This window comes from Condylostylus longicornis, unplaced genomic scaffold (assembly GCF_029603195.1).
Source record: "Condylostylus longicornis isolate FDR11 unplaced genomic scaffold, ASM2960319v2 ptg000135l, whole genome shotgun sequence".
Classification (NCBI taxonomy): domain Eukaryota; kingdom Metazoa; phylum Arthropoda; class Insecta; order Diptera; family Dolichopodidae; genus Condylostylus; species Condylostylus longicornis.
Genome location: NW_026578103.1, coordinates 12,578,257 through 12,604,201, shown reverse-complemented (window position 1 = coordinate 12,604,201; position 25,945 = coordinate 12,578,257). Strand labels below are relative to the sequence as shown.

Below are 25,945 nucleotides of genomic sequence, written 5' to 3'. Positions count from 1 at the left end.
AAAATTGAATAGTGAATACACGTCCGTAGAATTCACATTTTCGCATGAAGTGTCAAAAGCTCTTTCTCTTAAAAATTTTAAGTAGTTCACAATATTACAGCAATTTTTAAAAATTTTATGTCAAATACCGTTATGCTTGTGAGTATTACAAATATTTTTTAATAACTGCTGACAAGAAAAATGAATTTCACTAACATATGTTCACATATGCAGTAAGAATATTATGTATTTAAATTAATTACTTCAATCAATTATTATTGATTCAATAGTGAATCGGAAAAACAATTATTTTTTGTTTCCTACAATTGAATATCAACGGCATATATAGAACTTTCTTAATAATCTACATAATTTCAAAATTCTATAAATTAAACATAAAAAAATATTTACGTAGACTGGCAATGCTAAAAAAATACCTTACTATCAAAAAATTTTGACAGCGACATTTTAAAATTTTAATGTATTTTTGATATGAAGAAAAGTCGAAAAAAATATTTCTTTCAGACGCGAACGAGGAAGGTGATAAGTACGCACAACTTATGTACCTTTCATTTTCTATAGAAAAATTTGTTTAGTGGATTTACTCGTTCAGTTTCAGTGTTAAAAAATATTAACGTTCTAAAGTACATTTAAGAAAAAATATATAAAAATGAAAATTTGGACGTCGGAACACACTTTTAAGTAAGCGTATAAATAAAAGAAATACAAAATTTTAAGAAAAAAGTTTTAGCCAATAAAAAAAACGCATCTCTTGCATTAAGTGAAATACAATGAATTTAAACTATCAAATTGGAAAAAAAAATGGTTAATTAGGAATTTGTAATTATGTTTTGAGAAAATTTAATTATTAGGTTTTGAAAACTGAGAAAATAAGAAAGGAAAACTTTTCACAAATTTTCAAGGACAAATTCATTAGACGTAAAATAATTGAGAAAAATGTATCATCAAGTTGCTAACCTGAAAATTTTAAATTGTGACGTAACAAATAATATGAAAAGTTTGAGAAAATTTTTCCGAAACAACTTATTAGTGCTTTGTTTATTTTTATTCTACTTAATATAAAATTGATAAGCAAATTGTTTTTTGTTGTCAAGCTTAATTAAAGATTTAAGCTTTTCTTAAATATTTCACAATTTCCTGTTAAATAAATAAGTCAAAGACAAAAATAAGAAAAGAAACAAAAAAAAATTAAATGAGTACAGATATTGGAAATTCCATAAAATAAAAAAAAGCAACACATGCATATTGAACTAGCTTTTTATGCTAATGAGGCAAGCTAATTTTGTGCCAAAACAAGAAGTTTAATAAGTTTTTAAACCTTGAATACATCGTTTTAAAATTATTTATTTTTTTTATTTTATTAAAAAATCAAAATTAACAAAAAAGACTTGTTAATGAATAAGAATGGAAGAAAATTTTTTATTTATCATCCAAATTCTTTATTTTCTCTTTTGATTAAATTTAAAAATATCCTTCGTGGAATTTTTCAATGCGAAGGCAAACAATGAAATTAAATTTTAAAATACTTCGCAGTTTCATAATATCATGTCGTCATAAATATAAGAAAAACGTACAAATAAAATCAAAAAAAACGTCTACTTGGACTTTGTAATTAAAAAGAAATAGAATGGAAACAAAACAAATACATATTCTTGAATGATAAAGTATTATAAGTAGCAATTCAAAAAAATTAAAAGCTCATAGGTACGAAACATCTGTTTATTCCCAGGTTAATTATTTAAAGTAAATTTTCATAACTTTAATTGATATTGGGTAGGCAACCATTAACCGATTATGAAAAATAGGTAGGATATCTGCACAATTAATTTTGGTACCTACCTTGTTGGGTTAGAAGTAGACACATTTATACCTAAATTTATTAAGGGGACACATGTATACACAAGTAGACATGTATATCTAAAATTATTTACGTAGAATAAAATTTTGGTTAGCCCAACTAGATCTGGCTAAAATATAATATAGGTATACTAGATAGTATGTTCGAATTGTAAAATTACTGCCTCTAAATATTTAAAATATGTAATAAATATCATATGTACTACCTTCTCCAATACATATGTACATTGATCATTATATGAATTATACGAATTATAGTTATTATAGTTATATGAAGTTATGATTCGAATATTATTAATTAAAAAAAACTATATGAGTAGTTTAATAGAACCTTTGTAATTAATGTTTTAATTTTTTTTTAGTCATCCGTGGGAAACTGTAACACAAGCCGCATGGCGTAAATATCCAAATCCAATGACCCCAGCTGTGGTTGGAACAGATGTAGTGGAAAGAAAAGTCATTGATGGAGTTTTACATACACACCGTCTTGTTAGTTCAAAATGGTATTTTCCAAAATGGGCGCAGGCGGTAAGTCTTTAATTAAGGTCTTTTTTTTTTTTAATTTTATCATCCTAAACATCAAATATAGCAATATTTATAGAGGCTCTCATTTATGTAATTCAAATTAGTTTCGTCAAAATGTAATTAGGATAGTGATTTTAATATTCATCGGAATAGAATTACTCATAGATTTGTTTTCATATAATAGAAAAAATGGTAACGTAGAAGTTATTTAACTTTCAGTGACAAAAATTAATTGATTGCGCTTATTGATTATCATTATATTATTTTATATTTTGTTTTATACTTTGAAAAACGTCACAGCTAAAGTGTTCTGCTTATTTGATTATATTTTTGATAAGATCAACATTAAATTGTTTAATTAACCTCAGTAAATTATTGCAAAATCTTTTGGTTTATTTATTTGTTCTATTTATATTATAATGTTTATGTAGATATAGAATAAATACACAGTCAATACATTATTAATCAACAAAGCAAATTAAAATATTGTCATTGACGTAAATTTCAAATTAAAAAATGTGGAAATTCAAATATATCCGAATTTAAAAACAAAATTTATATGTACATATATGAATACAAATTTAAAAAGAAGGCTTTTTGCATTTATTAATTAAGATAGAATTAAAATCTCGAATTCTAGTAAGAAAAGAAATCGAAATTGTGACTGCATATTGATTCTTTGTGATGTTTTAATTTTTATTCGTAGGTATGACGTCATCTTTACATATGTTATTAACGTAGGCATAAAATAGTATGTGAATAAATTACATTTTTCCATTAAATTTTTTTTTTAATTCCCTTATTTTGTTAAAATATTATTTTCAATATTTTGTTATAACATAACAATAAATAAATAAAAAAGAAATGATTCTGTTTTTTACCATTACGTAAAGTACTTTGTTCTGTCTACTATTATTTTTCATGACATAATATTAAATTTAGTAGAAAATTTGGAATAACTTTGAGTAAAAATAGTCTTTTTTCTGACACGTTTTAAAGTTTACAATAAATTTTGTTTTTGCTTTGTCGAGAGCGAATTGGCAAATTGGAAAATTTTAAAAGAAAGTCATTCAGAGCAATTTCGTCAATTTGCTTTAAATTAAAATCTAAATTTTTAATTATCTTTCAAACCTCGTTCTGTATATTATATTGTGAGATGTATAAACAAATAGGTGATGAATGTGGTAAATAATGAAACATAACTTGATCCTTATAATTTCAATTTGTGTTTCTATATACGTTGATCCGCAATGAATTTCTATAACGAAAATAGGCCTAAAATAGTATTCTCAAAAATTGTTTTTAAACTGATTTTTATTTTTTGAAATTGATTGCTTTTATCGCTTACAAATTTTGTAAGTGCATTACTCTTATAATTCTTGCTACATAATTTGATTTCACTGTTTAAATTTTTCTTATTTTTGCTATTGTAAACATAAATTTTTACCATATTGATGCGAGCTCAGGCTTCTTTTTAATATACTACAACTTAAACGTTTTTTTATTTATTTAATAATTATTAAATTAAAAAAAAATTTACCTCAGAATTATTATGTTATGCAATTTTATACACATTTCGGAATTTCATTCTATTTTAGTTTAATCTATTTTAAAAAATTTCCAACAACGTCATGAAAAATTTTTTTTGTTCTTTTTAAATTTTTTTACCTAAGAAAATGTTCTTACGTATTCGATTAAATTGTTTTGTTTTAAAGATTTTAAATGAAAGTCAGAAAAGGAAGTGATTGATATTAAGAAATTTGTAGGTGGAAAGTTTTCCAAAATGAAGGAAATTTTATCGTAAATATTATTGAATTTTGTTTAGGGTTCATAAAAAGAAATCAAGTTCGTTGCAAAATTGTCTTCATTTATTTTCGTAATGTTATGTTCGATTTGTTTTTTTGGAAAATTTTTTTAAAATTTAACGCTAATATCTTTAAAGGAAATATGAATGTACTTTCAAATTCTTTCTTTAAAGAATCTTGTCTTGTTTTAAAAAATCTATTAAACCTGTGCCCTATTTTCTGATTTATACGCTTTTTGCAGCGTATTTTTTTTAAGTTAAATTAATTAAGGTTCTCAAAGACATCAAGTTTTTAAATAATTGATTCAATTAAAAAATTAAAATGTAAAAATACCGTTATCATAATAAATAATGTTACGCAATGACAAAAAACATAAAAATTGTGATATTACGATCAAATTTTAACCGACAGGTTGCTGTTGAATTGATTGTGTTCCTTACAATAAATCCCAAAGAGCTTTTATTATATTTATTTTTAGTTTTTTTTGTTTTAGCGAAATTTTACAGTATATTTTTGTTTACAATTTATACTTATGCAAATTTTTTTTAATTGAAAGCTTTTTTAATTCATATGTTTCAATATTAATTCTGCGACGTAAAATGTTTGATATACAGATCAGTAATAAAAATTTTGAGTAATAATTTTTACACAAAAAAATCATGCGCACATACTGTTGATATTTATACAACAATATTAATGAAATAGTAAACTATTAAAAAAACTATACTACATAGTTTCCTGAAAATTCCGGCGAATATTAATTGCTTATTAAAAAACATGTTAAAATTTCTGAAAATAAAAATATGGGATATATTTTGCTAATAGATATTGTTTATTGTTACACCTGTTTTACATTTTATTTTCCCTTATTCTGCTGCCATTTAAATATTTTCCCAAAATACCTGTAAAATCTGTTACTGCAAAAATATTGCGACATACTTTTGCTAAATAAAAACAGTAAACATTCATTATTTGAAAGTCTAAAACGTGAGTTATATTGTAATATCTTGCTCATGTCAATATAAAAATATACAAGTACCACAATTTCGAATTTTCTCTTTTTTGTAGTCTAATATTGACGCCGTCATATGGTTGGCTATTTAAATTTTTAATTTTATATTGTGATTCTCGTGTCTATATTAATTTGGCAAATAATTGATTTTAAATTTAGAATTAACAAAATGTCAAAATAATGTTTGCCTTAAACACTTACAACAATTTTATTCATTATTTTTGTAAAATCAATTTTTCATTATACTTAAAAATGGTGAGAAATATTCCTTTTTATAATGTACATATCATATATGTATATGGTATTGATATTTTAATTGAACAATAGGATATTGTTCAATTAAAAATTTATTACAAACATATATGTACATATATATTTTTCGCTATCAATCAATAATGACCATTATAATATGTGCATAAAATAATAATATAATTCAAATATAATTTTCAATTACAGCTCATTGGAACAGCAAAAGTATGTTACGCTAGTGAAAAATCCACTGTTGATCCAATATGCAAACAAATGACATTGAAAACAATAAATCTAACATTTTGCCGGCACATATCTGTTGATGAAGTGTTATATTATTCACCACATCCAACAGATTCAACAAAGACTTTATTAAAACAGGAAGCAACAGTAAGTGTACATGGTGTACCGCTCAGTCATTATATGGAAGATTTATTAACATCATCAATTAGTTGTAATGCTAATAAGGGTAGACAAGGTTTAGAATGGGTTATTAGTAAAATTAATTCAGAGGTAAAATTTTTATATCAATAGTATTTTAAACATTTTATAATAATTTTGTAGAAAATTAATGCATTTAACGCATAACTAATTATTATTTTTAAATATAAAATAGGTTAAAGGTATTGCTACTTCTGCAGTTAAAAGTACTGATGAATTGATAACACATACAAAAAAATCATTTGATGATATGGCTGATAGTGCAAGAAAAAGCATGGATGAATTAAGTGCAACAGCGTCTAAACATATAAACTTTTAGCAATTGGAAGAATTTAGATGTAATTCGCCGACAAATACACAACAATATCTTTTTTAAAAAGTAAACAAAAAAAAAAGTAAAACAAAATATTATTGTAATCACTAACTATTAAAAGCAATTTAAAACTAAAAATGTATAAAATTGTATTACTAAAGATAAAAAAACATTATTTTTGTAATAACGAGAATTACTTTCAAAATTTTATATTATAAAGAATTCTCTTTAATTAGTAATACTATTATAGATCATACGCTTTACCAGAAATATTCAAATGAGGAAATCTTAAAAAAATTTTAGCTATATTATATATCTTAAATATTTACGATACATATATGTGTATTAAATATATATTAATAATTAAGAAAATATGCAGAAAAATATTTATTAACTAGATATTTATTTCATGGAACTGAAAGGTACAAAACAAAAATTGTTTGTAATCTTTTTTTGTTGTTTTAAATTTCAATTAAAAACAAACATCTATAGTGTTCTTGTAAAATATAGAGTTTTTTTTTTCAATAATTTTTTGAAACTCTTGTATAAAATTTTCTTTTGAACCTAACATTAAAATCTTTTAAATTAAAGTTTCTGGTTTTACAAGTTTCTGAAAACATAATGCTTTTGTTTTATTTTTACTTCACAAATGTTTTTGTTCATTTTTATATTAATATATCCATTGTTACAAAATATATTTACTGGATATTTTTAAATAAAATTTTCTTCTGATGCAACAAACTTTTGTAAACTCTTTTGAATATTTACACATGTCTATTACATTTCGATATTTTGTGTCAAAATACATTTTTCCTTCCAATAGGATCACAATTCATTTTCTCATATATTTCAAATAGTAAAATAATTAAAATTTTAATGTAAAGAAAAGTATAAATGTACGTAAGTTATCAAACATATAGAATATTTTATGTTTTTGTATAATATTATTAAATTAACATAAGAAATGTTTAATTTTATTATATATGTATATACATATATTAAGAAAGTTTCATAAGAACAAAAAAAGAAAACTAAAATTTGATAAATAAACTTTGTCGCTTTATCACAGAAATTAAGTAAATACAATTTTAATAAATACAAAGATTAAGTTCAAAAATTTTTGTAATTTTTCTTTTAAATTTGTTTGTTTTGATTAATTGATAACTTTAATATTAAAATGAATTTTAATCGAATTCAGTTGAAAATGAAGATATAAACCTTATTTTAAACTAAAATATGTAAACATAAAATGAAATTTGTTTATAGTTTATTTGGTCCATTTGTTAATATATTTTTATTTGTATCGTATTAAATTCAAAATTTTTGACTTTAATTAATTTTCTTATAAAAATGACAACATTTTATGCATTATAATTATATTCATTAATGAATAGTTATTGCTGTACATTGCTATTTTTAATAATTTGTTTTAATTAAGTGATCTAGTAGAAAAAGACGTTAAATTTCTTTCATGAAATTTATATTTTAAAAGCAAATGCATACTTGTAAACATACATACTTACTTCATTCGGAATATAGAAATATAAACGCGATCACTAAAAATTTTTCATTTGGGGGTATTAAAATTTACTAATCTTATCAAAAATAATTTTTGTGTATTTAATATTTATTAAGAAATTTGAAGAGTAATATTTTTCAACATTTTGTTTATTTTAATTATAATCAATAATTCCAAAAATAAATAAAAAGATTTTTTTTTTTTTGGCATAATCTCGCCTTTTTTTTTTTAATTAATTTATTTTAATATTATGTAGATAAAATTTATAAATGTAAATTGGCAAAAAAAAGAAAAAAAAAGTCTTTAATTATTTTAAAATAATTGAAGCTAACATTGAAAAAATGAATAATAAATTGATATTGTAATGATGAGATAAAAGAAAAAGAGTAACATCTTTTCTTTTTGTTTTAGAAAAGAATTCTTATTAGAAAATTTAATAAAATAAATTCAAAATTGAACAACAAATTTATTTTTAATTTATCTTTAAAAAACTAGTTTTCTCCATTATTCCAGCTAAAAATATTTAAGATGATGCCGTTCATTGATTCAGATTCGAATTTCTCTACATATTTGATTTCTGCATAAAAATTTGAGACGAAGGGATTTATCTCTTTCAAAAAAAATATAAGCTATAGCATATTAAATTAACTTTTTAATAGTTAAGCTCCGGGTGCTTTAAATTTATCTAAATATAGTATGTACTTTTATATACGATGTATCCCTAGTAAAAAAAATTTACATATAAAAAATCACGAAATAAGAGCCTTGATATTAGAAAATAAAGATATATTAGCACTGGTATAGCTGAAGATATACATTTCTCTTTTTGCATTTTCAAATTATGTTTAGGGGAACGAGATAAATTTTCTGAAGATATGAAGTAAATAGAATTCGATAACTCATACACTATAATACATTTCGTCTATTTAATTTTACAATATTACATTTATATTAAAGTGCTATGCTGAAGTAAGCACGCCATCGACCGGGAGTAGATAAAATAGAGCTTGAAATTAAACTGCGTGCTATAACGATATATGTATGTAATAAAATTTTATTAAGACCAAAAAATTCAATTCATGTTTATTGAAATTTGCTCTTAACTTTGACAAGCTGATAATGGAAAAACGTGAGGTAAAAAGTAATTTCAGGACAAACATTAATCTCTTATGTCAAGCTTTAAAATTAAAATTTAAATTTTTTATTATCATATCAAACTTTAATCTTTTTATAAATATGCAAAAAAACATAATTATCTGTTGAAGAGCCATCCAAGTTTGATAAAAAAAATTTGTACCAACTACTTGAAAATTTAATAGCTGTCAATATTATTGTTAATCAGTATAAAAATAAATTTATTAATAAAGGTACAATTCAAAAATTTTTAGTAATCGTACGCTTGTTCCTTGTGAGAGACGCTTAAAAATGACTAAATTAATAATTTTTTCTATATTGTTAATAATTAATATTAACAAAGTATTTTGTATACCTTGTTGTGGAGAAATAATTGGTAAATAAAAAACTTATTTTAAAATTAGATTATATTCTACTTACGTTGAATTCTTATTATTCTTTTACAGATGAATTTGATTTGAAAAAAAATGAAATGAAATCATTTTTTTATAATCAAACAGAACAGGAAAATTGTTTCCGTTTTTCAGTAAAACGTTTAACAGATTATGATTTAAACGATGACATATCATTTTTACTTGCTGAAGATGTTAAAAAACCTGAAAACTTTATAATCATTACATTAATGAACAAAATGGCTAATATGAAAAAACAAACAGCTACAGGTCATTGTTTCTTAACGGAATCCAGAAATAAAGATATTATTTTTAACGATTGGGAATTCGTCAGTTTTTGGCTTCAATCAAGTAACGGAGAGCTTACATTAAGACATGAATTAGGCCCAAATGAATACAGTGAACCATTTTTAAAATTTAATCGCGACATAGGCTTTAAAGTTAATAATTTTGTGGTTACTCACGATTACAGCTCGAAAGGATATTGGCAAATCAAAAGTAAGCTTTTTTCAAATTAAACTATTTAAATTTTGCTTTATTTTTATTCACTTTTTAGTGGCAGACTGTTCTCAATTACCAAAATAATGTGTTCTTGTAATGCGCAAGATAACATCCAATTTAATTTTATAAAGTTGCATAATATTGTCTTTTTATAATTTGTGGTTATTTGATTAAATCTTAAAATCTTAAATTTTTTGTTTTTGTAAATAAATCTGTAATTATGAACGAATGGATTTCAATTTTAATTAGAAAAATAAAAATATTAAAAATAAATTTAAACTACAATAATTCTGTAAACTAATGGTATCTGCTTTATTACAGATGACTAATGTTTTAATAAGATTTGAATAATTTATACAATCTTTAATTCTAAACATTTATCGAGTTAAAATATATGTATGTAAATGTATAAAAAAAAATAAGTTTTTAAATACTATTTTATGAAAATAATTAAAGATGAGAAACTAAATTATGAGATATAACAAATTTTGAACATAAAATAAGAATGCAATAATATTTGTTTAAAAGAACAATTTCATTGCTTTAAGTAATTATGAGGTTTCAAAAATAAAAATACACTTTTCGGTAGAATTTAGCTCACAATATTTTAGCTTAAATGAAACCATGTATAAAAAATGTGAATAAATCAAAAAAAGTGTAAATTTTATACGTAAGATTTCATTTTGCTTTTATTTGCAAGCTAAAATTACGAGTAATAAGCAATTATTTTCAACAAACAACCCATTGACGATTTCAATTTTATAGTTCGGAGGAAATCGATAGGTGTTATTGAATTAATTTTGGGATTTTACTTCTATCAATCATTTGACATTATTTTCATTGTTAAGCGCAGGCAACCCCAATAGCTGCACCACCAATAAAAGCAGTTATGAATAAATGTAAATCGTTTACTCTTGGACCATTTTCATCGCCAATTAATTTGCTATACCATTTTCTGGTTTTACGCTCAGCACGTTCCAATTTCTTGTCAACGAAACGTTCAGCCTACAAAAAACGTTTAAGAAATACAAAAATAAATAAAGAAGTAATAAAAATCATTCATTTTTTCAATTATGTTATTAAAATTCAAAGTTGGTTAGATATTTGCCCATAAACCTTTTAAATATAGTTTCAAAATATGAAAATATAATATATATTGAGGAATATTTCTGATTTTAATTTTAAACAAATGCATGATCATGAAATAACATAAACAACATAGTTTTTGATCTATTTTAATGCATATATTCAATGCTATTTTATTCGAAAATTAAAATTATTTAAATAAATATTGAAACTTGATTTCTAAACTGTGCTTTTAGTTTATTTCAAATTGAATACTTCGTTTTTTATCCGTTTTAAAAGTCGTTCTATGAACAAGAAATTCCAAGAAATACACCACCTAAAAATGCTACACTGAATACTTTATTGTCCCTTGCCACTGTATAGATCTATAAATAATTTTTAACGTTTTTAAAATAAAAGGCAATGATCAAAGTTACAACATTGAGAGTGATTTCAAAATAGTTTTGAAGTCAATTAATAAAAAAAAATATATATAGGTGGTGAAGCAAAAAAGAGCATAATTTTTTGTAAAGTCCATGCATATTGTATATATATGTATGTATATTTTAAATCACTCACAATGTTTTTAAAAGATAAAATAATTATTATAAAAAATGTTGAGATTTGCATTGAAGTTATGAAATTTTTTTTTTGTAAAATTAAAAACTAATTTTTTAATACTTTTTATGCAAATCAATCCAACATTTTTTTTTTCAATTTTTACCTTATCTATCCATGATGGAGATTGTCCGGTTACAGCGGTTTCTACTTTATCACTAACTTTATCAAGTTTCTTATTAACTTTAGCCCAATCAATGGATATAAAACCTTCATGATGTGCGATTTCGACAAGTATTATTGTGCCACCAATTGCAAATGCAGCTAATTTTCCTACTTTCATTGTAGTAAAACCTGTAAGCCTAAAATTAGTGTTATGTCATATAAGGATTTTTATTTATTTATATAATTATGTAGGTATACCATCCTGAAGCGGCACCAATTCCAATTTGAGTATATGCTGATTTGTTACTACAATTAAAATAATATGTAGAATTTTAATTTTACAATTTTTTTTTAATATTTTGTATATACCTGATATCCCCTAAAATCCCACCTAAAAATTTTGATGCATCATCTGCCATTTTTTCAATTTCTTTATTTTCAATATTTTTTCTAGATTTAGACCAAGTAGCGCTCATATCTTACCTAAAAATTCATTTGAACTATAAAAATTCAAAAATTTAGAACTGAAAATATTATATAATTCGAAAAATTCAAATTTTCATAATTAAAAAATTTATTAATTCATCCTTATATTTAGAAAATGTTTTAATTCGAAAATTAAGCTTGATATGACGAAATTTTTCACATGACGTTTTGCAAATAATTTATTACATATTTCGAATTTTAAAATTTTATATAATAAGGTATACTCACCAAATTAAATGCAAAAACAATTTTTTTATTTAAACAAAAAAGATGAATAATTATTCAAGATTTTTTTTACTTGGTTTTATAGTAAAGACAAAAAAATAATAAGCGCAGAATTTTTTTACGTCTGGAAATCGCCTTGGTACAATATTTATTTTTGACATTTGACAATTTCAATTTATTGATGTAACAAATCAAATGGAGTTTACATGACTGTTTGATTTTCAACAAAATATACGTTACGGAACATTACTGAATAGAGATTTTCTTATTTATGACAATGAAAAATTCGCTTTATATAACATCGAATAATCAATAAAATTATTTGAGAATATTCAATTGACCAAAAATAAAATAATAAGTCCTTGAACTAAACTGCGAGAAGCTTGTTTTTGTGGAAATCATTAAATGTATGGATAGATAAGAATCATCCACGTGGGACTATGGTGTCAGTGGATTCGAAATGTTTGGTGTTGTTCAAGCAACTTAAGCAACTAAACTATTAAATTTTCTATAACCTCACACCAATTCATATTAGAACACATAATAGTATATTTTGCTTAATTTGGAAATGTACGTTTGGAATGGAACTTTTATTTGACACATAAACTTTATGTTACTTTAGTTACTTATACGTGCTCGCAAATAATTTACATTCAAACAGTAATTTCACAACAAAAATCTAACTATGTCAAAGGATGAAGAGATGAGCATTTGCTGAAGCAAAAAACATGATGCCTAAGCACTAAAAGAAATTATGTCAAATATCTTAAAAATTGTTAAGATTTGTTATGTAACTTACTTGATATTTAACTAATTTTGAATTTTCTACGTATTGGTATGTCGCGACGTTCTTATCAGAGTCATCTCAAGTGAAAAAATTTCAAATTAAAGAAATTCATCAAGGGAATTTTGACGTTTATTCTCATAAAAGTGAGCCTATGTGAACTTAGTTTAATTTGTGTAGACCCTCGAGATAACAAAACTATCTATCAGCCGTAGTAGTAGGTACACAAAATATGATGGAAATGTCACATTTGGTTCTATTTATTTGTGAAACAAAAAAAATAAATAAAGTTTTAAATGAAATACCTATTGAAAAGTCTTATAATAATAATTTGCACTTCTCTATTTTTTTGTGAATTTTTTATTTACTATTTAGTAATTAGTCAGGTAAGTAATGTTTTATATGTATATACATTTTTCTGTTTTTGCAAATAAAGTGTTCATGTTTTTGAAGTGCCAATATAATGATAAGATTAAAGAAACGGATAGGAGTAAAAAAATCACGGCAATGATAATTGCTGACACTCATTTATTGGGCCCGCATAGGGGCCATTGGTTTGATAAGTTACGTAGAGAATGGTAATTTTAGATATTTGTATAAATTTTTGGCATTTTGTAAGTACCGTTTCTCCAACAGGCAAATGCACAGATCCTTTCAAACAAGTATTACGCTATTCCAACCCGAAATAGTTTTTATTTTAGGTAGATAATCGCTGTAATTCAGAAATTTTACAATAAAAACTTTGTTTTTTTAGGCGATTTGTTCGATGAAGGAGATTATGTAAAGCATGATGATTTTTATGAATATGTTGATCGATTTCATAGATTATTTTATGTTCCTAGAGGTACCCGAATAATTGCGGTTCCTGGAAATCATGATGTTGGATTTCACTACAGGTTTCTTTAATAATTATTGTGTGAATTTAATGTTTAATTTTACAACTTCTTATTTAATGGACATTTTTAATTTTAAAACTTCAATCCAAACATTATTAGAATGCATCCCTTCTTTACTGATCGTTTTGAACAAACCTTTAATAATACAGGAGTTTCTTTAATTAGTATTAAGGATGTACATTTTGTTACGATAAATTCAATGGCAATGCAAAATGACAGATGTTACTTTTGTGAAAGTGCCAAAGAGGAACTTGAGAAAGTCACTAGTAAATTATCGTTCTTGAAATACCTTTTGACATTGAAATGTAAAAATTGTATTTTGTCTCATTTTCATTTTAGGAACCTTAGGATGCTATAAGGAACCTCAAAGTTGCGCCAGAAACACATTTCGAAGAAATATAAAATACAGTAGACCTATACTGATGCAAGTGAGATCTTATTTAGGCATCTAAGAACGTTTATTTAAAATTATAATATAAATATATTTTTAGCACTTTCCCACGTTTCGGGTTTCAGATGAAGTCTGCTTAGAACACGATTCAGAAAAATTGGAACAGTATAGGGAAAATTGGGAAGTTTTATCGAAAGAATCAACACAACTTTTAGGTACTAAAAACTTGGTTGTAGTTATTAAAATTTAATTTTAAATTTTATTTTGAAATAGTTCACATCGAATATTTTTAGGATCAGCTTTGAATCCAAGATTAGCATTTGGGGGTCATTCTCACCATTCTTGTCGACTTATAAATTCATTAGGAATTGAAGAGTTCACAGTGGCTTCATACAGTTGGAGAAACAAGAATCAGCCGAGTTTTCTTTTGGTAAATATTTTTGATTGAAGTGAAAATTTTGATTTTTACTTTTTTCAGGCAACCTTTTCGCCAGTTGAATATGCAATATCAATTTGTTATCTACCTCAAGAAAATACTATCATTACAATCTATATATGTGTTTTTTGCATTTTTGGTTTATTAATTTTAAAAAAGTTAAGAAAAATTTTTTTAAGGGATTACAAGTCATATCAGAAAACTCAATGAGTTAATTAAATTCATTAAAATTAAATATTTAATGTTGAAAATTTATTTGCAATGTTATTTAAGAATAAGAATATTTCAAATATAAAATGATTTTGCCGCATATATTATGTGCATAATATGGGAAAATAAATTTAAATTTCATTTCCAAAACCCTTGTTGTTTGTTAGTCGAGTAATTAAATCAAATGCCCATTTGGGCTGATTTGCAGGAACCATATGTCCAGCATTTCTGACTAAAACTTCCACCAAGTTTGCTGCTTCTTTCGCGTACCCTGCGATATCACCATCTATTTTCCAAACATATCTAGGTGCTGTTCTATAAATTTCTGCTCCTTCAAATTTCAATTTTTGCAAGTAATTTAATGTAAGAGGATATGCAACGATTATATCGAGCTGACCATTATAAATGCAAACACGATATGTTTTGAGCAGCTCCGCAACCCATGGCGCAACAGTATCCATAATATCTCGTTTAAGGTACACTTCTACTTTATTTTCTCCATCTAAGCCATTAAATGTATTATTTCCGACATGAACAGCTGCTCTAAGCGTTGACGACTGAAGTAATTTTTCCATTCCTGAGTCTGGAGTTTCACCATGGGCATTTAAGTAATCATAATAGTTTTGGAAGCCAGTCAAATTTTGAAATAATGATGTAGGTGTTTGATCCATATCAATTAATGAATCGAAAACCTCAAATGCACAATCCATATCATGTTTTTTAATGCAATCTGTTCCTTCCTTTTCTTTTTTACGGAAAAGATCCCTCCCATTTATATCTATTAAACCAATTTGATATAAATAATCACTGTACTTTAATTGATGTAGTGGATCTGATAATCCATTTCCAATAGCTACACCTTTCATATTTATGTGAATTCTTGGGGGATTCTGTTTTGAATTTTGATTTTCTCTGTGTATTTTATAAGCTAAGGCTGGTACATATTTTCCACCGTACGATTCACCGGTAACCCAAAAATCTAGTTTTTGCAATTCTGGAAACAGGGTGAAAAATTGTTGCATAACTTCATACAGATCCCGCCCAACATCTTTTTCATTTTTTGCATAACATTCTGCAGAGTCAGTAAAACTGAATCCTACGGAAAAATTCAAATTAAAATATAAACATTTATGTAAATATAGATAAAAAGTTTGCAATTGCAGTTACCAGTTCCAACTGGGTTATCAATATAAATTAAATGATGATTTTTGCTCCACGTATATTTCCGTTTGCCTAATTTTCCATCTTTATCTACTTGAAAAGGACCCTTAAAAATTTTTTGTATAATTAAATATATACAACATAGAACTAATAATAATAATTTTTTTATGTTTGTAACAATCATGTAGGCATTAAAGTATTGTAAAATATGCCTACATATTTTATTAATACATGCCCATATTTATGAAATCAATTATATAGTACACAATGCATTACATACATTTTCTGCAAATAAGCCAAATAAAGATGAAGCACCTGGACCACCTTGAAGCCATACTACAACAGGTGAGCTAAACAAAAGCAGTTCTTAAATATTACATTAAAATTAAAACATTATTTCCTATTACCTTTCAGGAGAAGATTCGGAGACAAAGTACCAAAAGAACATATTCGCATTACAGCTCTTGTTAACATTCAAATACCCAGAAAAACTTTGTATTGAAGGGAAACCTTCTATGTTTACTTGAGAAAGATTTCTCGCCACATCCAATTTACCTTTTTCTATATACGGCGTCAAGTATACTGAAATTTTGAATTGATTTAAATTTAAATTAATATTTAATAATTTGAATAGATTCATTGTAAAATTTCTTCTGTGTACGTGCATAGTATTCTAATTACTTTTTAAATTTATTAATATAAAAAATACTTACAAGGCTCACCAGGATCTCCACCATCATTGTAAGATTTGAATTTAGGATAAACATTGATAAAAGAAGCGGAAGTTATTGAAAAATATATGTTTATTAAAATTAATATAAAAAGTTTCATTGTTCTTTAAGTTATTTCTTCTTTAGTTCAAATTGCAATAAATCGTAATATTCAAAAAGGAATATGTATTCTAACTGAATATATTTAAAATACTTCTGATAATGTTTTTGAACTTTCACACCCGGCTAATGTAAACAAACTTGCTGATCTTACAGTGGTGGAAAAATAAATTCGCTATATTTAATTAAACCAATATATATTATCTCTTCTATTATAAACCTAAGTATATACTTTTGTGTAGAAATTTGGAATATGTGTTTTACGTCACTAAAATTTTACAAATGTTTTTAATTTTATATTTTTAAGTATTTCTACATAATATGTATATAATTTCAATTTTGTGCATAAATGCACATTGCACATGTACTATTGTACCTACAAAATTTTGGAAGGGTTGAGAAACACCGGCATATTTAAGAATCGATATGCAGAACACCCGCTTCACTTATATCCTGAATACAGAGAAAATATTCCTTTATCCAAAGGCTTTGCAATACGCATAAAAGAAGCCATAAATGCAATAATTTTAATACCAGTAAATATAGATTTTTTACAGTTATTGCTGTTCAAATTACATTTTTTTTTTCATTTTGAAGTCAATATTTTTTTATGCATACATACAGAAATACATATAAAAATTATTAAAGTTATATTAATAAAAAAAATCAATTGAATGAAGAGTAAATAATGAAATATAAATAATAAAAAAACAACTTCAAATTCATTGTTCTATAAATTTAATTCAAAGTAGACTATTTAGTGAGATATTTGTATTTGTTGTTTACTTGAAAGCAATTGAATATTTAAAGGGCAAGCAAATATGCGGCGGGGCGGGGTCGCACAAAAAACCTTAGAGGCCACACGCAGCCTCGAGGCGGCAGGTTCCTAACCTCTGCTATAGAGTATAGGGTATAATCTTCTTAGTTCAAGTTATTTTTGATTTTTAATAATATGTTTAGCAATAATTTCCTACTTTGTATATTAAGCAACAATATTTAAACAATGAAAATCTTCAGAACAATGAAGCAATAAGCGCATAATTTCAACATAAGCAAATAAAAACTCTATTTTTTTGACTGGTAACGACAGTACTATTACATTAAATTAATATTATTATAAATTTTAATTTTAGAATATTTTAAAGTATTTTTTCTAATACATTTCGCAACTACACAGATTTATAAAAGAAAATGCATAGCCATACATCGGACGTGCTCTACTCCACAACATAAACAATACGATAAAAAATGGTAAGTCTAGCTATGGAAGTGTCACGAGTCTCGCTTTTTGACATTTGTTATCACTTTGGAAATTTTGGTTTAAGTTTATTTTCATGTTCGTTTCACAAGAAATAATGTTTAAATTAAATTTTCAGTAATATTTAAATTAAAAATTTGCATGTAAATTGAAAAGGCCAAATATAAACAAAAAAACTTTTTTTGAATAAGAAAGTACGTACCTTTGTGACAAAAAGGAATAGGTAAATATTTTACTAAATCTACATACAAAAAACTTAAAAAAAGTCTATGGTACATGTTTGCTAAAAATACAAGTTTTTTTTATAAAACAACTTGCTTTGGTAAGTAATTTTTAACGCATTTAGAGGGATTGATATACTTTCGATCAATTTGAAACTGCTTCAATCTCAAATAAACTGTTAACCATGTTTAATACTTATTGAACATGGTAATTCGATATCAAATTAAGTTGGGGAGCGAAGAAGTGTGAATATGATGTCACAATATATGTATGTATGTATGTTTTACTTTTTAGTTGCGAGAACAAATACAAAATTTTTATATAACAAGAATAATTTTAGTTCTTATTATCAATAGAAAGTTTATAATTTTATTATTTTATGTGCTTTTATTTGTGGTAAGCAAGATAAGCCGGTACGCAGGTAGATGTACATACATACATACATATATTTTCTACAGAGGTCAATAATCTTGACTTATTTCCAAATTTTCTGTAAGCCAAGGGTCAAAACTTGTTCTTTTTACACAAAAATTTGGTGATAAAGTATGTACATATATGTATGTGATGTAGGGCAATATTGCATGTGTATTTGTAGAAACATAACTTTGAGATTTTTTAGATGCAATACACGAGACATTCATGGCAATCTTTTTCGTAGCAAGATTTATATGTACATTCTAACCAACATATCAGTTATTATACATATATGTGAGATATTCAATTGTATATTTAGTTTTATATAACAAACAGCTTTTACTTTATCAGTTCTGATTTGTGACACAGAGAATATCGTTGATATTTAAACTATTAGTGACTTAAAAAAAAACTTGAATTGAGAAATTTTTTAAGATTTAATAATACCAACCGAAAGATAATAATCACCTTCCATTTTAAGTAGTTTCATTAGCACGAAAGATACGTTTGGAACACGAACTCAACGTAAGGTACTATTATTTATGGGAGTATTTTGTTAACAATATATTAAATAAACATGTTTTTTGTACATATCTATATGCATATGGTTTTAGTCAATATTTTCATTATTTTTTGTATTTTATTACTTACATACATACATCTACATTGATAATGCAAATTGATAAAAAGCTTAAAATATCAAAAATTTATAACATTTACGTAGGTTACGTACTCTCATATCTAGATATCATTAATATTCAAATGGTCTACTTGCTAAAACTATGATAACAAAGTCAAGAAGGTCAAAAATTTAATCAAAAAATGTTAAATTGAAATTTCTTTAATATTAACCTTTATTTAAACTGAACTATTTATTTTATTTTATATCTTTAGGTTCTCATTGTGAAATTTTGGAATATTTTTCGTTAAAAAAGAAAGTAAATATGCGTCTTATTATTTTGGACAGTACTGCAGCAGTTGGAGATTGGGCTGCGAGATACGTTATGAAACGAATAAATGCTTTCAAACCAGGACCAGATCGGTATTTATAAATTTTATATAAATTTAAATCAATAGAAGGAATTTTAAATTAGTTTTATTAATTTTTAGTTATTTCGTTTTGGGTCTTCCAACTGGTAGTACACCTTTGGGAATGTATAAAAAATTGATTGAATTTTACAAAGCAGGAAAAGTATCTTTTAAATATGTTAAAACATTTAATATGGATGAATATGTAGGATTACCGAGAGATCATCCAGAAAGTTATCATTATTTTATGTGGAATAATTTATTTAAGCATGTTGATATTGCTCCCGAAAATGTTCATATTTTGGATGGAAATGCAGAAGATTTAGTAAAAGAATGCAACGAATTTGAACGTAAAATATCTGAAGCTGGTGGTATTGAATTATTTATTGGTGGTATTGGTCCAGATGGTCATATCGCTTTTAATGAGCCGGGTTCATCATTGGTTTCAAGAACTAGAGTAAAAGCTTTGGCTCAAGATACATTAGAGGCAAATGCTAGATTTTTTGATAATGATATGAACAAAGTTCCTACACAAGCCTTAACTGTTGGTGTTGGTACTGTTATGGATTCAAATGAAGTTATGATCTTAATAACGGGAGCACACAAAGCATTTGCACTGTATAAAGGTATTGAAGAAGGTGTCAATCATATGTGGACCGTTAGTGCATTTCAACAACATCCTAACACTTTAATGTTATGCGATGAAGATGCTACCTTGGAATTGCGTGTGAAAACTGTAAAATATTTTAAGGTATTTTTATACATTTTATTATATGCTAATTTCTAAATTTTCTGTTTCGGAAGCTTTACTAAATTAAATTTTATTTTTATAAATTTTTGTTATGATTACAATTTGTATTGGCGTAGTATTGTATACGTAATATGCACGAAATAATGGGATGAGTATTATTTTTAATGGAATTCTGGTCAATACTAAAATAAATTTATTATATCTAATAATATTATTAATATTTACTAACAACCTATCAATAAAACCATTATCATTTTGTAAATTTTCATGACTTAAATCTTAATAAACAAATGATTATATTACTGTAAATACAATAAAAAATGGTAGGGGGTTTCTTTTTAATATCTCAAAATAAAACAAAAATTAAAAATGGATACATAAACATCCTCTCATCTTTCAGGGATTAAGTGCAGTTCATCATAAATTAATTGAAGACGATGTTTTAAATGTTCGTTAAATATAAATTATTTAGTAGTCGCAAGGTAGTCATCATTTTAATGAAATTCTTACAGTTGGTAGTAAACATTAGAATTGATTTTTCTTATAAATGAAGTTCTTTATTTTAATAAAAAAAAAAAAAGAGTTATAACTTCATATCAAAGAATTGATTCTTCGAAAAAATCAAAACAAAAAAAAAAATAATTAACTTAAAACTTGTTATTAACTTTTGTTTTTTGTTATTTCTTTATCATATGGTTAAATTTTGTTTTTCTAATTAAAAAATAATTAAATTTTCTTTACTTGTAGGGTTTAATGGAAACTCACATGAAACTGATTGAGGGCACATAATCCGTAACATATTATCAACATGTTCACCTAACAAGATAATTAAATGTGTAATTAAATAAGAAAAAATTTATACAATTCTATGTTTTGCATACTTTTATAAAATTTTGCGATTATGCGAAAAACAAAATAAAAATTTAAATTTTATAACTTCAAAATAAATATTTTTTAAAAAAATTTGGCTAATTTTCATTTTAATTTTATCAAATCAATAGAAACAATTAAAAAAAAGTGTGGAATAATCATTTGATTATTAAAAGTATACTAAACATTAATTTTTAATAGTTTTAAAATTTCTCTAAAAATTTAAATCTCTTAAAGAGTAATTTAAAAATTTTTTGTCGCACTCGTAAATTAAAGTTTTTTAAATAACATTAAAAAAAATTTTTCAAGAAAAGTCAAAATTTTTTCTGCAAAATTCAAAAGAAAATTTACTGCTGAAATTAGCAATTATTGGTCGATAATCTGAACTCTAGTAGTACACATATTTAATTCCTGTATGTACTCGAATATACTTTTAAATTATTAATCTTATCTTTCAGGAATCGAGAATATTCGTGATTTAGAACAGGATTACTACTAAAAAATAAAAGTTAATTATAGTCAATAAGTAGTTTCTGAAATTTGAAGTTGCATACATATTCTAAAGATTTAGATATAAGACAGCTCGAGTTACGATATCAAAACAACTGTGGTTTTAGTCCTTATTGAAATAATACAAATATTATAAATCAACACTAGAATGTGCAAAAATCATAAATGTTTTTAATTACTATGCAATAGTTTAACGATTCCGGGAAAGGCATTAAAATAATTCATGTGTTAACACAAATTCTATAAAAGCTGTTATTGGCACTTATTTTATTAATTAATGAAAAATACAATAATGGAATTTTTAAAAATTCAAAATTCTTGATAATGTTGTCGTTTATTGAATTAAACAATAATCCTCAAGAGCGCGAATGTAATAAACATAAATATATTTATGGTGTTCTACTTAGCTTGTGGGAAAAACCATGAGCATTTTTAACGATTGTCTATATTATTTTGAGGAAAACGAATTTGATTTTGATGTGATCAGTAGGTAATGGTCGAAAAGAGGGTGTCAATAGGTAAATAATGTGATTTTATGATGATGACGGATGATATTAATGAAATTAAGAAAAAATTGATTAAACTTTACTATATTATTTTTAAAAATTTCGATATGAATTTGAGAAAAGAAGTGTTGAAACGTTGTTTTACCATACTATAGTGTCTTTTTTTTTTATTGAAAATTATGTAGTTTATGCATGACATGTCTTTGGCTTATTTTAAAAAAATCAGTTCGTCGTTTGATGATAAATTTCAAAACTTATGTTTCAAGAAAAGAAACAATTCTCTTGATAATCACTTGATTTATTAAGGGTTCTTTAGGGTCAAAGTTATGTTATGAGTCTGTAAGAATGAAAAATGATCATCTTAATCTTTGATATTTAAAAATGTTCAATAAAATTTTAGAAAACTACGAGTAAATATTCTCATCATATCCTTTATGGAAAAACCCTAAAAGTAATAAAAATACCTCTTGAATTCAAATTAAAAATAAATCCCCCAGTAATTAAATGCCACTTGTAAATCAATTTTTGTAACTCGAAACGTTTTTGTTTTGCTTTTTTTTTTAATTATTATTCTAAAATCTTAATTTACTTAATTATTTTAAAAAATTTTGTATGTATTAATTTTTAAAAAAGAACAGTTCAAATTCCATTCATGTTCATAAAACTGTCTGAAAGTTTTTTTAATCACACATAATGAACGCATATTTTGATAAAAATCGAAAATCTTTTTTAAAAATTTTTTAAAAACTGATTAAATGTTATTAAATTTTATTAATTACTGATAATATAAATAAAATATACTTTGATTATTATATGTATTATAAATAACTGATCTTTATTAATTAATTATGAATAATTGGTACCTATAAACCTACATATACATAAGTGTGAAGTATTCAATCAAATTTCAATAGCCTTGTAGTAGACACATTTAAAACGTGTATCATAATTATTTTGTACTCACAATTATTGTTTTCATATAGATATAATGGTGCAATACATAGATTATAAATCCAAAAAATATTTATGTTTTTGTATATGATTATTAAATTTTTAAGAAATCTATAATATAAAGATACAAATCCTTATCGTTTTTAAAGTATATAAAGAAGAATTTCAGTTTTTTGATCAATACCATTGATATAAATTTCGTGTAAATTGAATTTAATTTTCATTATTAAACAATAGTTCAATAGAGTATTTTATTTTAATTTTCGTTTGAGGAAAAAGATTAATTAAAAATGAAATTTTTAATTTTTATATTATATTTTATTAGTTTTGTTTTACAAAATACTTTAGGTAATTTTTATACTCTTTTTATTAAATATTTATTTAATTTTGAATTTACTGATAAATTAATAAATTTTTCAAATTATTATTATAGGATCAACAAAGGATATTTCTTTAAATAATATAATTAATAAAAGTTCAGGAGAAAAACTACTATTCCCGATACCACAAGTAAATGAAAATTTTAAATGGATGACTTATGATGAAGCAAAAAATGAATATGATCATATGATACTGCCAAGAAGTGCAGATGTTTTAGTTAAATTTTATCTTTTTACAAGTAATAATCCATCTGATGGTGAATTAATTTATATGGGAGATAAAGATCAATTTAGAAATTCTAATTTTAATCCAAATCATCCCACAAGGTAAATTGAATTTGAAGTTTTTGTAAAAATAATATTCAAAATTTATATATGTATGTATGTGTTGTTATATAAATTTCAATATTATATAATTATCTTCCGTAATGGCCGAATTTATAAAATTGTGTATATTTTTTTTATAATTTTGAAATTGTGGTAATACTGTATTGCTACAGCGAATTGCTGCAATTAGAACTCAAACTAAACTGAATTGTGTAGTATTACCGTAGTTATGTATGTACTTTAACATTAATATTATAATATTTTATAAGTTGTAATTGACTACTTTTAGGCGTATTAATTTTGTTATATGTAGATTGAAAATTTTTAAGTTACTACATTTATTATTTGTAAAATAATGTTTGGAGAGTTAAAAAATTGCTAATATTTTTATTACAGGTAGAAATAAAATTAGTGTATCACTTAGAATCTACCACTTGGATCTTATACTTTTGAAATGTTGTAATTTCATTCAAAATTTGTTATTTTATTTAATGTAGTAATTTTATTTATGTTTCATTTCGACTCAGATCAATAATTCAGATTCAGATCAATAATTCAGATAAGGATTATATTAAAGATAAAGAATCTTATTACTGCATTATGCAAATTATCAAGGACTTTATTAACTTTAAGTTTATTTTATATCTTTAAAAACTAAAAAAAAAACGAAAGGTCTTAAAAAAAAAAATTAATTATTTTTTTGTCTTATTTGATTTTTTCTTCTAGATTTATTATTCATGGGTGGATGAGTAGTGTTAACTCAACAATGAATATACTTATACGTGATGCTTACTTAAAACATGGAAAACATAATATTATTGTTATTGATTGGAGTTCAGCTGCAATAAATTTAAATTATGTAGCAGCACGTTTTAAAGTTGAAAATGTTGGAAAACAAGTTGCCGAATTAATAGATTTTCTTAATAATTATGCAAAATTATCATTTAATGATATACATTTAATTGGACATAGTTTAGGTGCACATGTTTGTGGTTTTATTGGAAAAAATGTTAAAAATGGTAGAATACCAATTATTTTTGGTTTAGATCCAGCATTACCATTATTTCAATATATTGAAAAAAATAAACGTTTATCAAATGATGATGCATTTTATGTAGAAACAATTCATACAAATGGTGGTTTTCTTGGTTTTATGGATCCAATTGGAATATCATCATTTTATCCAAATTATGGTAGTCAACAGCCTGGTTGCGGTTTAGATTTAGGTAGAAAATGTTCACATGAACGTTCATTTGAATTATTTGCTGATGCTATTGAAAATGATTATTTTATACCACGTCAATGTAATACATTTGATGATTTAGTTAATCAAAATTGTAATAATATAATTAGTAAAGATATTAAAATGGGTTCATATTTAAATGCATTTAGAAATGCTAAAGGAATATTTTATTTACCAACTAGTTCAAGTAAACCATTTAGAAGATAATTTACTAATTAAGTAACAGGAAATTTTTTAAATAATTTTTATAAATTTTATTATAAAATTTTTAATGATAAAAAGTTTTTCTTTTGGAAAGATGGATAAGATTAATGTAAAATAATTTTAAATAATTTAGAAGAAAATATTATATTTTAAGATTTTTATTAATGTAAGAAATTTTTGTATAATTTTGTTTAATGAAATTTTAATGTGTAATTTGATAGCTATTATTACAATTAAATAAAATATTTATTAAAATATAAAAGAAATTGTTTGATGAAATTATTTACATTTTTGATGGTAGCAATTTTATTTTCTAAATTTCATG

At 24.3% G+C, this 25,945-nt stretch overlaps 7 protein-coding genes across 12 annotated transcripts; 5 read left to right on the top strand and 2 right to left on the bottom strand.

Moving 5' to 3' along the window:
- Positions 1-487: 487 nt before the first annotated feature.
- Positions 488-8,186, top strand: LOC129615051 (protein slowmo). The gene is made up of 4 exons (XM_055530102.1): positions 488-681; positions 2,220-2,385; positions 5,656-5,961; positions 6,065-8,186. Exons 1-4 carry the CDS (start codon positions 650-652, stop codon positions 6,206-6,208), a joined length of 648 nt encoding a protein of 215 aa, XP_055386077.1. The 5' UTR covers positions 488-649; the 3' UTR covers positions 6,209-8,186.
- Positions 8,187-9,115: 929 nt separating this feature from the next.
- On the top strand, positions 9,116-9,942 carry LOC129615327 (uncharacterized). Its single transcript, XM_055530469.1, has 3 exons — positions 9,116-9,231; positions 9,302-9,745; positions 9,804-9,942. The coding sequence occupies exons 1-3, from the start codon at positions 9,147-9,149 to the stop codon at positions 9,830-9,832; spliced, it is 558 nt and encodes a 185-aa protein (XP_055386444.1). The 5' UTR covers positions 9,116-9,146; the 3' UTR covers positions 9,833-9,942.
- LOC129615329 (FUN14 domain-containing protein 1B) lies at positions 9,762-12,389 on the bottom strand. 3 transcript variants are annotated; one of them, XM_055530471.1, is made up of 5 exons: positions 12,251-12,389; positions 11,906-12,036; positions 11,795-11,842; positions 11,538-11,733; positions 9,762-10,753 (listed from the first exon to the last, which is right to left on the bottom strand). In XM_055530471.1, exons 2-5 carry the CDS (start codon positions 12,010-12,012, stop codon positions 10,592-10,594), a joined length of 513 nt encoding a protein of 170 aa, XP_055386446.1. In that variant the 5' UTR covers positions 12,013-12,036; positions 12,251-12,389; the 3' UTR covers positions 9,762-10,591. The 3 variants fall into 3 exon arrangements, with proteins under 3 accessions (XP_055386446.1, XP_055386445.1, XP_055386447.1); XM_055530470.1 differs by having other exon boundaries at positions 11,906-12,019; XM_055530472.1 differs by lacking the exon at positions 9,762-10,753 and adding an exon at positions 10,956-11,199 and having other exon boundaries at positions 11,906-12,019.
- An 856-nt stretch (positions 12,390-13,245) lies between these two features.
- LOC129615006 (metallophosphoesterase 1 homolog) lies at positions 13,246-16,676 on the top strand. Of its 2 annotated transcripts, XM_055530041.1 has the most exons (10): positions 13,246-13,417; positions 13,485-13,609; positions 13,668-13,732; positions 13,786-13,927; positions 14,027-14,193; positions 14,267-14,355; positions 14,419-14,533; positions 14,612-14,748; positions 16,314-16,470; positions 16,540-16,676. In XM_055530041.1, exons 1-9 carry the CDS (start codon positions 13,328-13,330, stop codon positions 16,452-16,454), a joined length of 1,071 nt encoding a protein of 356 aa, XP_055386016.1. In that variant the 5' UTR covers positions 13,246-13,327; the 3' UTR covers positions 16,455-16,470; positions 16,540-16,676. The 2 variants fall into 2 exon arrangements, with proteins under 2 accessions (XP_055386016.1, XP_055386015.1); XM_055530040.1 differs by lacking the exons at positions 16,314-16,470; positions 16,540-16,676 and adding an exon at positions 14,797-15,110.
- LOC129615005 (venom serine carboxypeptidase) lies at positions 14,962-17,282 on the bottom strand. The gene is made up of 5 exons (XM_055530039.1): positions 16,839-17,282; positions 16,533-16,707; positions 16,406-16,475; positions 16,132-16,231; positions 14,962-16,060 (listed from the first exon to the last, which is right to left on the bottom strand). The coding sequence occupies exons 1-5, from the start codon at positions 16,954-16,956 to the stop codon at positions 15,096-15,098; spliced, it is 1,428 nt and encodes a 475-aa protein (XP_055386014.1). The 5' UTR covers positions 16,957-17,282; the 3' UTR covers positions 14,962-15,095.
- A 986-nt stretch (positions 17,283-18,268) lies between these two features.
- On the top strand, positions 18,269-21,564 carry LOC129615476 (glucosamine-6-phosphate isomerase). Of its 3 annotated transcripts, none has more exons than XM_055530720.1 (5): positions 18,269-18,407; positions 19,744-19,891; positions 19,960-20,629; positions 21,030-21,111; positions 21,377-21,564. In XM_055530720.1, exons 2-4 carry the CDS (start codon positions 19,794-19,796, stop codon positions 21,084-21,086), a joined length of 825 nt encoding a protein of 274 aa, XP_055386695.1. In that variant the 5' UTR covers positions 18,269-18,407; positions 19,744-19,793; the 3' UTR covers positions 21,087-21,111; positions 21,377-21,564. The 3 variants fall into 3 exon arrangements, with proteins under 3 accessions (XP_055386695.1, XP_055386694.1, XP_055386696.1); XM_055530719.1 differs by having other exon boundaries at positions 18,278-18,436; XM_055530721.1 differs by lacking the exon at positions 21,030-21,111 and having other exon boundaries at positions 18,281-18,436.
- Positions 21,401-25,623, top strand: LOC129615185 (endothelial lipase-like). The gene is made up of 3 exons (XM_055530283.1): positions 21,401-21,465; positions 23,900-24,173; positions 24,900-25,623. Exons 2-3 carry the CDS (start codon positions 23,998-24,000, stop codon positions 25,621-25,623), a joined length of 900 nt encoding a protein of 299 aa, XP_055386258.1. The 5' UTR covers positions 21,401-21,465; positions 23,900-23,997.
- Positions 25,624-25,945: the final 322 nt, after the last annotated feature.